The sequence below is a fragment of the Salvia splendens genome, chromosome 7 (assembly GCF_004379255.2).
Source record: "Salvia splendens isolate huo1 chromosome 7, SspV2, whole genome shotgun sequence".
NCBI classification, from domain to species: Eukaryota; Viridiplantae; Streptophyta; class Magnoliopsida; order Lamiales; family Lamiaceae; genus Salvia; species Salvia splendens.
Window position 1 is genome coordinate 15,016,496 of NC_056038.1, and position 12,119 is coordinate 15,028,614.

The 12,119-nt window shown below is 37.8% G+C and overlaps 2 protein-coding genes across 2 annotated transcripts; one reads left to right on the plus strand and one right to left on the minus strand.

The window, feature by feature from the left end:
- The first annotated feature begins 6,841 nt into the window (after positions 1-6,841).
- On the plus strand, positions 6,842-7,489 carry LOC121741602 (protein EARLY FLOWERING 4-like). Its single transcript, XM_042134440.1, has one exon. The coding sequence runs from the start codon at positions 6,973-6,975 to the stop codon at positions 7,312-7,314; it is 342 nt and encodes a 113-aa protein (XP_041990374.1). The 5' UTR covers positions 6,842-6,972; the 3' UTR covers positions 7,315-7,489.
- Positions 7,490-7,644: 155 nt separating this feature from the next.
- On the minus strand, positions 7,645-11,739 carry LOC121741601 (peptidyl-prolyl cis-trans isomerase 7-like). The gene is made up of 8 exons (XM_042134439.1): positions 11,550-11,739; positions 11,402-11,470; positions 11,227-11,302; positions 9,257-9,304; positions 9,143-9,166; positions 8,441-8,623; positions 8,137-8,212; positions 7,645-7,992 (listed from the first exon to the last, which is right to left on the minus strand). The coding sequence occupies exons 1-8, from the start codon at positions 11,625-11,627 to the stop codon at positions 7,854-7,856; spliced, it is 693 nt and encodes a 230-aa protein (XP_041990373.1). The 5' UTR covers positions 11,628-11,739; the 3' UTR covers positions 7,645-7,853.
- Between the last annotated feature and the right edge of the window lie 380 nt (positions 11,740-12,119).

Sequence of the window (12,119 nt, forward strand, 5' to 3'; positions counted from 1 at the left end):
TGCAGTCAATGCTGCCAAGCATACCGAGAAAGCCATGGACTGTTTCGTGAAGACGAAGCAACCGTTGGCAATCATCGGTGAAGGAATTCATCACCGAAAGCTGAACGAACGCCCTCGCAAAAATTTTTAAGACAAAGGATTCCAGTGGATTCACTGACATGCAAATACTCGTCGAAGAGGTCCGCCGTTTGCCCAGTAGCGAGTTGTCGGATGGCACACGTACACTTCTGCAACGCCGAGAGACTTTGCCGACCGGCTGCATCTGGACATGTTTGGAAGTATTCAATACGGGCGGACAATGTGTTGACAATACGTATGAACAAGCGCTTTGACATGCGAAAACAACGCCTAAAGTAAACTTCCGGAAACCGCGGCTGGTCGGAAAAATAGTCGGCAATGAGCCTTTCGTGGGATCCCTCCCGGTCACGATGGATGTAGCGGCGAGTTGATCTAGTTGGTTGAGGAGGAGGGGCGGGGGTATTCGCTGCGACATATGTTTCATAAGCAGCAGGATGTTGTTCATAGTATTCTTGTTCTTCACGCTCCGCTTCCGCAATGAGATGAGTGAAACCCATTTGAGGTTTTGAGTGAGAGATTAAGGTGTAGATAAGTTGTATAAAAAATATGAATGATAGATGATTTGATATGAAAAATGGATGATGAATATGTGTATTTATAGATGATTTTGGGGGAAAAAAATAAAAAAATTTAAAAAAATACAGAAAAATGGGCAAAAAAAACGGCCATTTTTTGGGATTGTGAAAATATTTTTTTTTATTTTTTGGTATTATTTTCAATTTTTTTAAAAAGAAATGATTTTCCAACGGATATGCCGTTGGTCAATCAGAACGCGCCACGTCGCCTGCTCGCTGGCACGGACGTGCTCGATGCATCGAGCAGCGCCGTGCCAGCGGCGGACAGCGTCTCCGTGCCGCTGGCACGGACGGACGACCTCATGCTCGCCAATATGAATGCTCTTACACTCACTCTTTCTTTTAACCAATAATTTCTAAAATCTTGTGCTGATTAAGAAATATACCAAATATATTATTTTCCAAATAATTTAAATATTTTAATCAAAAGTTGCTAATCTAATCAAAACTCACTTAATTGAAGTTGACCGTCAATTTTAAACAGGTCCGTCCAAAATGGACTAAATCCGCACCGTTTTCATTTGTTAGTATGCAATAATTCAAAGAATAATATTTTGGACCAAAACCGTAAAATCAACATATGTTCATGACCAAAAGTGTCCTTTAGTCTTTTATATTTTAGCTAAAATGTCATGGTAAAATCAAAGTTCAAACTATTTCAAAAATCAGAATAAATATTTTTCCAAGCACCTTCCCGACCAGCTCGGCCCATCAATGAAACAAAGGGGGCTTGGGTTGGGCTCATTGGTTGAAATGAGCTCCAATTGGATCATTTTGTAAGCCCAGACCTAACTCGGGACCAACCCAAGCCCGACCCAGGCCCATCAGAGGCCCACTGTATATAATTAGTTTTTATTAAAATGTAATTAGGTAATTAACCACTAATAATAGTATATTTCTCTATTTATGCATGTCATATTGTCATCTTGTGCATTAGACAAGTTAATCTTCTATATATCGTTTCAATTTATTAGATGTCCCCGATTAGCCTCAAACAATAATAGTCTAATTCTACACAAGTTCTCAACCAAATCATGATTCAATGTTGACTAAATCTAATATTTTTTATCCAAGATGTAAAAAAAATGGTTCTGAAGTGTATCTTTAAAAATTTTACGTATTCAAACCTCAATATTTGATCAATAATTATAGAACTTTTTAAATTTGTTTGTGAGTCCATATACTTTTAAGAATACAAGATCAACTCAAATGCCATCATTAATTAATAAAAGTAACAATATTGGTACTTTTGGATAGAATAAAAAACATGAAAAATGACGTTAATACAAAGTCAGTAAATAAAATTAAATATACTTTTTAAGTTTAGATTTAGCGTAAATGAGACATAAATAAAAGTTATTTGTATTTTTTTTGGCAAATAATACTTTTAGCATCTTTTTGAAATACATAGATAAAAAAATTATACAATGCCCAGCCCAGTCCGCCTAAGACATGGGCCTAAGCCAGACTGGACTTCAAAACAGGCCTCAGCGGGCCAGGGACGACCCAACCCACTTGACAACTCTAGGCTGGGTATAGAAAGCCACATCCAAATTTGCTTATTATATCACCAATGTGCCGAGGGTATGTTCAAGTAGCCATAGCCGTGATGATATTCCAGAAGAGGCTCTTTGAGCCTTTTACAAGGGTGAAAAAAACACAATTTTTAATTCACTCAATTTTTTTTAATGATACTTTATCTTGTCTGAAAAGAGCAGAACTCTCCACCTATGACCAATGCTCAACGAGCGTGGATGGAAGAACGGATGCAGAAATAATTATCGATAGGGGCTGAGATTTCTAAATTTTATTTTAATTTATATTTTTGTGTAATTTAGATAATTTACAGGGCCTCCTTCTACATTATAACTTACATTAAATTTGATTAAATTTTAAAACTTTTAATAGAAAAAAATAAAAAAAAATTATTTCATTGAGGGCTTAAGCCCTCCCCTTTAACTTTGGGTCCGCCTATGAGAACTTATGTGCCCAAGGAGAAATTTCCTTGCTTGTTCGAAATATTCACATATTTCAAAGCTCTTAAAAATAAACTCATTGACGTCGGATGAAACCTAACAACACCACCATGAAGCCTTAGAGCATCTGCAACGGTGGACGGACGACGTCCGTCCGTCCGTGCCCTCGTCCGTCGCTGCTCGATGCATCGAGCACGTCCGTGCCAACGAGCAGGTGACGTGTCGTGCTGTGATTGGGCAATGGCATAGCCGTTGCCTTTGAATTATTATTTTTTTTAAAAAAATTGGTTTTTAATTAAAAAGACCGATTAAAAAAAATATTTTTCCACTTCCCAAAAAAATATATCCGTTTTTACCGTTTTCTACCCACTTTTTATATTTTTTAAATTTTTTTCCCCAAAAATACACATTTTCATCTATAAATACCTCTACTTTTACACCCAAAAATTCACACCACACTACACAATTCTCATTTCCATTCTCATCTACATTCTCTCATCTCCATTCTCAATCTTTCTTCCACACATACAACATAACAATGTCCAGCCAAGGCAATCACCCTCCGGGCTCCTACGGTTGGAACCTCGATTGGTTCGGTTCACAACCGTTTCCTAGTCCGGAAACGGAATATTCGGCCCCTCCTCAAACCCAAAGTTTGGGCGTTCCGGGTGGCTACCGGCCACACCCAATCGACGACCAAGATGCCCCCGAAGGGCGATACGGGTGGACACCCGAGCCTAGAGCGAGGTCGATCGCCCCCTCCCAAACTCCGACTCCTCCTACTCGCGGTGTCCTCACACCGTACTCGCCGGCGGAGATGGAGCAATTGTTCAAGGCGTATTTGTCAATCTCCGAAGATCCGGAGGTTGGCACGAACCAATCCGGCGATCACTTTTGGTGGTACATCTGTCGTCGGTACAATGAAAACCGGCCGGAGAGAACAATCGAGCGCAACGAGAGTATGGTGCGCAACGCTATCTACCGAGCCAACGAAGAAATTAGCAAGTTCCAGGGGTATTACCTCCAGGAAGAGCGGTCGGCGGGGAGCGGCCGGAGCGAGGTCGACGTCATCTCTGCTGCTATGAACACCTACCAATCCATGAACTACAAGGCGTTCAAGTACCTCAACATTTGGACGGAGACGCGGTCGCATTTGAAGTATAGAGGAGGCGTAACATCCTACTCTAGCGACTCCTCCAAACGGTCAAGGTCGGTATCCCTATCCGACGCCGGCTCCGATGACGTGGGTAGCCAACTCGCCGGAGCTAACTTGAGTAGCCCCGACACCGGCCCGAGCGATTCCCAACGCCGACCGCAAGGAAGGAAGAAGGCGGCGACCAATCGCCGTCGCGCCGCGACTCCATCCGGTGATGCTCCCGAACCCGCTCCCGTTCCCGTGCCTTATGCGCCACCTCCACCCCCCACCAACTCGTTGTGGGGGATTTTGGCCCAACTCAATATGGCCGATAGGTTATGACCCCCTCGCAACTTCGATCGCACGAGGCCATGATATTGGGCCTCCAAAAACAATTGGGGGTAGTGCCGCTGGATGAATAGTCTTCCACGGGGATATTTTAGCTTTAATTATGTAATTTTTAATTTTTAGGATTTTAATTATGTAATTTTTATTTTTTAGGATTTTAATTATGTTTTTTTTATTTTATTTGTAATTTGTAATATTATTTCGGTTTTTTAATGAATTTTAATATTATGGAAATGTTTTTATTTAAATTGAATAATAGAATGGTGGGACCTTTGTGCTCGTCCTTGCGGAAGAGCACATCTATGGGTGTTGTGCTCTTGCCTAAGAGCATGCAGAAATAGTGGCATCGGGCCCACAACCGTGCTCGTAGGCAAGAGCACGGTTGTGGGTGCTCTTAGTCCAATTACTTGCACACAAATTAGGAATACTGTAACTTCTTTTAGTTTTAATTATGATAAGTTTTACTGCAGTAGGTAATTTTCAAATTGTTATTATTTATTTTTCATATATAAATATTACCCCTTCAGTCCTAAAAATAATAATGAACAATGGATCAAAAGAAACAATGATTGAGTTCATCTCATTATAGGGAAATAGAATTTTATTATCAAAACTAGAAATGTATATTTTGATGTCAACTAAAATGGTTAAAGTAGTGTTTTTTATGGAAAGAACAAAGTATATAATTTAGAATAAATATATTCCTTCCGTCCCATCGAATATTCATTTTTCTTTTTGTTTTGTCCCAATCAAGATCACTCATTATTAAAAATGAAACACCTTTTATCTCTATTTTATTCTTTCTTTCTTAAGCATTTTATTCTCTACACTTAACATGAAATAAAATTGCATAAAATCTCGTGACGACTAAGAAAGGGGTCATCTTCCTTTAGAAGGAGGGGAGAGTACTATTGATTTAAAAATAATACTCCCTCCGTCCCAAGGAAGATGACTCATTTCTTAGGCGGCACGAGATTTTATGGAACTTTATTTTAAGTGTTGAGAAGAGAGAGTAAAGTAAGAGAGAAAATAAAGTAATGATAAAGGTTGTAACATCCCAAAAATAACCTTAGACGAAAAATAATTTTCTTGTTAAAAAAAAAGAAAAGAAATCATTGAATTAGGAATTTTGTGAATATTGATGAGGAAATTAGATAAATAATTTTTTATAATAATCATCTTTTATAAATAATCATGCGTGTATTTCAAGAATAAATAGGTAATAATAAGTTAGACTTAGTAATTAAAATGGGTGGAATTATCAAGAAAGATACTAGATATATATATTAAAAAGAATATTCTAGAAAAGGGGAGGAAAAATAAAGAGCTATCTACCTTCTTTAAGGAGGGGGGACGGTGGCTCTAGGGGGAAGAGAACCGTGAGGTTCTAGCTTGGCTTTCTCTTCGGATTCCCACTTAATCATCGATCTAGACCCATAAATCCTTATAAATTGACGACAGTAAAAAGAGAAAAAGGAACTGAGTGACTGGGGCGTTTGGGGATTCAAGAGCACTCTATCACAGTTTCTACAGCCAAAATTTCAAGCTAAATTTTCTACTCTGCTTCTTTGCATATTTGTGATTTAAGTGCATAATCCTTAATAAATTTGGGTGTTACAGTGGTTTTTTCATTTTAAGTAATGAGTTATTTTAATTGAGATAAAATAAAAAGAAAAATGTGTTTGGTGGGAATAGAAAAAAAAAGTACAGATATGACTCATTTTTTTTATTATTAATGTTTGTGGCTGAATTAGGGATGATGTTCTAATAGTAAGATTCTTTATTTTGCAATTAAAAAATATCGTTTGAAGCAAACGATGTCACTGTCGCACATTACCTACGTGGCCCAAAAGGGTAAAAGGTTCTTGCACTTTTGAGTATTCTATCAAAAATATCTTCAGATATTTTTGCCATCATATACTCCTAATGCTCATTCTAGCGCGTGCCCCTCACGTATATTATTCAAATTAAATCTTTTCAAGCCATCAACCTGTTCTTACTTTTGTTAATGACAAAATTTGTACTCCCACTATCCCAAAAAATATAGATATTTGAAATAATACATGAATTAATGCAAAATTAATAAATTAAAAGAGATGAAAATATTAGAGCAAGTCATAAATCAGCTGCTCATTATTTATTATGTTAGAGTTCCTATAATACATTTATTGTTGTAGAGTTCCTAGTAATATAGAGTTCCGATTTTCATTTATTCTTGTACTTGAAGAGTTTGAAATATCCTAATAATTACTAGAGTGATAAGCATCACAAACATACAATAAATATATCTCTTTACTTCCTACTATCAAATGCCTAACCAGTCTCTCTATACCTCTCTTGATTACCATATTTAAGAGATGTGAAGAATAACTAAAGTAGTGTCAGTGGCTAGAGAGACCCACATTATTATTAATGTTTAATGAGTTATAATAGTGAGTCATACTGATATACGTTGTAAATAAACTGATATAATATATGGTAATGAGTTGGAGACAACTTTTAATAAATGGAAATGTCCGACGAAAATACTAATTCACATATTTTGGTGGGACGGATGAGGTATATTGAACAAAATAAATAATGAAAAAAATAAGATTTTATAAAGATTATTAAGCATAAGCGAAAATTTGGTATAACAATAACATCATGTAGTGGAATTTAAATTGATAATATGAAAATAAAAAGGATGGAGATTGAGGATAAGGCACGCGGCAGAGTCGCGTAGGAGAGAGAGGTCGATTAGCTGTTGGCGATAGAAGAAAGATAAGCGAAAACCGCCCCACTCTGAGAAATGAGAATACCTATAAACACAAACCCTCCTTCTTAACTAGCATCAATTTGCCTCTCATTTCAATCTAGCATGGACGACGACACCAACCGCAACCGCAACCGCAACCTATCCCCTAAATCCACCGCCACCGACCAGATCGACGGCGATCCTGCAGTTTGGGCGGCCTTCTCCCAGAATTTCCGGCAGGTCCAGTCGGTGCTCGACCGCAACCGCCTGCTCATCCAGCAAGTCAACGACAACCACCAGTCCAAACTCCACGATAATCTCATCCAGAACGTCTCTCTCATTCAGGAAATCAACGGTAATATTTCCCAGGTCGTCTCCATGTATTCCGATCTCTCCTCCAATTTCTCCACCGCCTGCCACCACCACCGCTCTGCCGCCAACACAAACTCCTCCGACAAGCGCTGATTCTCTACTCAATAACTATATTTTACTTCCCATTTTTTGTTTGTGTTTCGCTTCGAATCTGGTGTGCACTACTTCTTTCCAATAAAATTCCTAATTGCTCTTCACTATTTGTAATTATGTACACCTTTTGTCTACAAAATTTTCATATGAATTTAAATACAATCGCTCCACTATACAAATTGGCATTATCATGTCTTTTAGTAAGTCGTTCCAAGAACAAACCTATGAAAGTTTTGTCCGAATCAGACAATATCATACTAATGTGGAGTTCATCGACGAACCCTTATAGACATAAAAGAGTTCAGGTTCAGACGTGAAAGAGGTCGGTGATGAAGTGGTAAATTCTGGTTATTATAATTTGAAACAAGTACGGAATATGAGAAATCTAAGCCTAGATCGTTTTCGTACATTATCAAATCAGAAAGTTTTTAGAGATTTTGGTAGAACGTGTAACCGATGTCTGTTCTCTCTCTGTGTGTGTGTGTGTGTGTGTGTGTTTGTGCCAGCTAAAAACTGGATATGACACAGACAATTAGGATTTACAGAGACAATTCACCACTGTCTGAAACAATAACGGTTGCTTTGGGCATTCCACTCTCTGTTCCCAGTGATTCAATCTTCTTCACCACATCCATACCCGAAAGCACTTGTCCAAACACGACATGATGCCCATCCAACCTTTAAAGCACGACAAAAAATCATCAACGCAAGAAGATTAAGCCTTTTGTAAACGAATCCTATAAACGAAATAAGCAAGCTTGTTTGGTTTATTCAGGTTCACACGATGGTTCTTGGATGAAGCCTTCGTTGTTGTTCACTTACCAGCTTGTTTTTACTGTTGTGATGAAAAATTGAGATCCGTTTGTATCCACTCCTGAATTTGCCATTGATAGAACCCCTGTGGAGAGATTCAGCAGTGAGATAAACAAAGTTTCCAGATTGGAACAGCTTCCGTTTGTTTATCTTCAGTTGTTATACAGTTGAGTAATAATTCACTCATACCTAGTGGATTTAAACACTAGAAACTCACTAGGGCATGTGTGTTTTAGCTCGAAGAAAAACAGTTGTTATGACAGTTGAGCAATAGATTACTCACAGCTGATGGATTTAAACACAAGACACTCACCAGGGCCAGTGTGTTTTAACTTGAAGTTCTCATCAGGAAATTTATCGCCATAAATAGATTCCCCTCCCCGCCCATCACCTCGTGTGAAATCACCTCCCTGGATCATGAAATAAGGTATGATCCTGTGGAATGTGCTGCCTTTGAAGTGAAGCGGCTTCCCACTTGCTCCAGTTCCTTTCTCCCCTGAAATAAAGTTTTATATATTAGACATCTAAGTTTCTCGGCCTTTTTATTAGTAACTAGGTCCAAGCAACAAAATGGCGATGTAGGTTCCATCTGTACACACTGTACTTGGGTACCAATCACAAAATTAAGAAAATTGTACCAACAGAAAAGAAAATTATCTGGTATTGGACTACAACAATGTGGCAAACAATACAGAAATCTGTTCCTTTCATTTCACAGAGATGTAGACTGTTGAAACCTTGTAAAAGTCAAGTGTTCAACAAATCAATACGATACTGGTTTAAGTTTAGAACGGTTGTATGATCATATTACGATTGATAGCAAAAGTATTCTTAGACACAGGCAGTACTGTAATGTGATATTTAAGCTGCAGCCAGTACCTAATAAAATCCACAGATACTGCATTGTAATAGTTCGTGAAAATATCCATAGTGCAGAAGACAAATGACTTACTGAACATCGTTATTTGTAAGACAGAAGAAAAACACTAAAAGGGAGAAAATGTTACTCGGCTACCCGTGCAAAGAGCTCGAAAATTTTCTGCAGTCAGAAAATTAAAAGAGTTAGCCCAAGTATGTTCGTGAAAACAAAGATGATAAAAAATATAATTGCATGCACTTGAAATTATACCTGCTGTTCTTGGCACAGTTTTTCCATAGAGTCCCATCACAACGCGACCTGAAAATGCCAACAGTAATGTGATTATATAGTATACAAGACAAACGTGACAGAACTTAGGCTATTTGCTAGTAATTTTGCATCACATAATTTGCAAATGTTCTCATGACCAATTTTAATCCATACAAATTAACGATTCGGAACTCCAAAAGTAACTCATGCCAATTGTATCCAAGGGTGCACCAAGATATTCAAGTTATACTAACCATTTCTGAGTCTGCATAGATCAGGAAAACACTCTCAGATCATGATTTAACAGGGGTAAGAATTACAGTTAAAGATGGAAATTGCAGTGGCTGGTCAAGTGTTCGTTGTGGTAATAGAACTAGAAAATGAGAAAGTGAAAGGAATCATCCTCTTTTAATGGTGTTTGGTATGTGGTTTCCAGAATAAAAATAAGTTAACAATTATCCCATTTTCATTAGCTCCTCTCCATTATTTAACAATTTGATTCTCACTCCCACTGACCCCCCCCCCCCATGAAAAACATTGCTAGAAATTTATGGTAATGAATCACAGTAATCTCACTTCATAGCCTTATTCTATAACGCATTCATACATTAGGGCATGGAAGGTGCAGGTAGGAGCAGATATTGATTAGCTACTAGCTAGTGTCAACTATGGTCATTGTTAGGCAGAGCAGATTTACAAATAGAAAATGTAGAGGCAAATTAGGTGATAAAGACATGCTTTCTTAGGCATATGAGACTGTGATTCACGCTATTCAGCTGAGACAGATTCACACATCTCGAGCTAGCTATGCCAACAGGAAAATAAGTTTGGGGGGGGGGGGGCTAGAGACACTTCTTTACAACATATTATTATCATAATATCACCACAACAAAATTTTATGATCTTTCAGAACAATTTGTGAGCTACTCCTGCTCTCAAGCATTTCACTACTTTTTAAAGAGTAATGTTGCTCTTGCTCACCCTCTTGTGTAATCATAGGTACATTATGCCAATTGATATGAAGAACATTTGCAGAACAGGATTACAACATTTGCAATTCCCTAAGTAGTAATGATTTAACACTGGACAGCATGGTATTGATGAGAAGCATTATATGATGTTATTTGGTTTCTTTAGTGCCAGGGTTTGCAAAGAAACTCAGCCATATTAAAAAAACGTCATACAGCGAAATGTTCCAACTAAAAGAGAGGATTTTTTATCCAACATAACACGCAAGGATGATATAATTCTGCAAAACATTTCCTTGTCATCATAGCCAGGAATAAGAAACAAACATCGTCCATTCACTACAGTGAAGGAGTTAACTTTTCTTAAGTCATTTGTTATTTTATCATGATTAGTGCAAATCATGGTAACAATAACTTAAAATTTTATGAACTTCCAGTACCTTTTAAAATACTACTTTTGAAGCATATCAAAACTTTGGGACTGAAATTGTTTGGTGCATGCCCTCTTCATTATGTAACTATAGTTACACAAACATAGTTATGTGTTTGTGTCTCTGTGAGCAGTGCGCACACACATATCTGTGATATATGCATGTGTATTTGTTCACTACTTCTTTCTTGGTACTCCCTATGAAACTAATGATATGTACACATGCTTAAGGAAAACCATGGATGGCTTATTTCCATCACTATCTAAGATAGCCCATCCTTCTTGATCCTGCCTAGGATTTGAACACGTTGAACAGTTTATACACGGATACATCTATAACATGATACAGACAAATCGACTTTGAAGAGCATGGTGAATAATAAGTCAAAGCATCTGTATATACACACTTGATATATTCACAACTAACTCATATCATTATACTTATACATGTAGAATAAATACATCAGCAGCTTTCATCAAACATAACATACAATGAGAAATATAGGATGCAAAATTGTTCTGATAAAAATATGCTGAAAGGATTATACGAAAGAAAAACGTTCATTTTATACCTATGTGCTTCCCACTGATTTCAATGTCAAAGTAAACTTTATGCGTCACCTGATCTGCATCCGCCGACGATTCCACCTACATAAATCCGACCAATGATAGATGAATTGAAGACGATGACAAAAAATTGAAGGACTACGAGTTGGAAAGTGTTGTTTGTGAGTTGAAGATTCAGACCTCGCTAACAAGCTTTTGATCTACAGCAGAATCGTGCTCCGATGAAGCCGCTGGATCGCTTAACCGATTCTGAAATTCAAAAATACACAGGGAGTTTGGAGTTAATAGTGCAGGAGCTAAGCCAAAATCAAAAGAAGAAGAAATTTACCAGAATTAGAGCAAGGGTGCCAAACAGAATGACAATCCACAAAATCACAATGGGAAGTAATCTTCTGGTGTTGGCCATCTCAACATTCAACGATCGACTAGGTTTTGGTATCAATTTGGGGAGGAAGGGAAGATAATACAAGTGGACTAGCTACACTTTAACAAAAATACTAATCGACTTCAAACAAAAGAAATAAGTATTTTATATAAATAGTTGTTGGAAATACCACTAATTTATGGCAAAATCTAGTATTTTTCGCAAATCTTTTATAAAATAATCAATTTATTGATTTGTATGAATTTTTCATAACAAATCATTTCGCCCATAATTTAAATTCACATGCCATATTTAATTATGCCTGAAGTTATGTGGTATAAGAGGAATAAATAACGCTACGGGCATGACTGCACTTGGGTCCCGACACGCGGCTTTGCGCGTTGGAGGGGAGAATTTTGCGGCCTGGGCCGCGCCCAGGGTCCATCACGTCTCGGCGTTAGGCGTGCCCGGGCAGGAGTTGGCGAGTCCGGGTCCGGCGTTGGAGGGGAAGCGGGCCGGTGCAATTTTATATAT

Bases quoted from the DNA above. Each gene is read 5' to 3' on its own strand.
- LOC121741602 (XM_042134440.1), top strand. From the start codon at position 6,973: ATGGACGACGACACCAACCGCAACCGCAACCGCAACCTATCCCCTAAA.
- LOC121741601 (XM_042134439.1), bottom strand. From the start codon at position 11,627: ATGGCCAACACCAGAAGATTACTTCCCATTGTGATTTTGTGGATTGTC. The intron at 9,167-9,256 runs GTATAATTTCAA...TTCTGACTGCAG, and splicing joins AACTGTGCCAAGAACAGCAG to AAAATTTTCGAGCTCTTTGC. The intron at 8,213-8,440 runs GTGAGTGTCTTG...ATCTCTCCACAG, and splicing joins GTTAAAACACACTGGCCCTG to GGGTTCTATCAATGGCAAAT.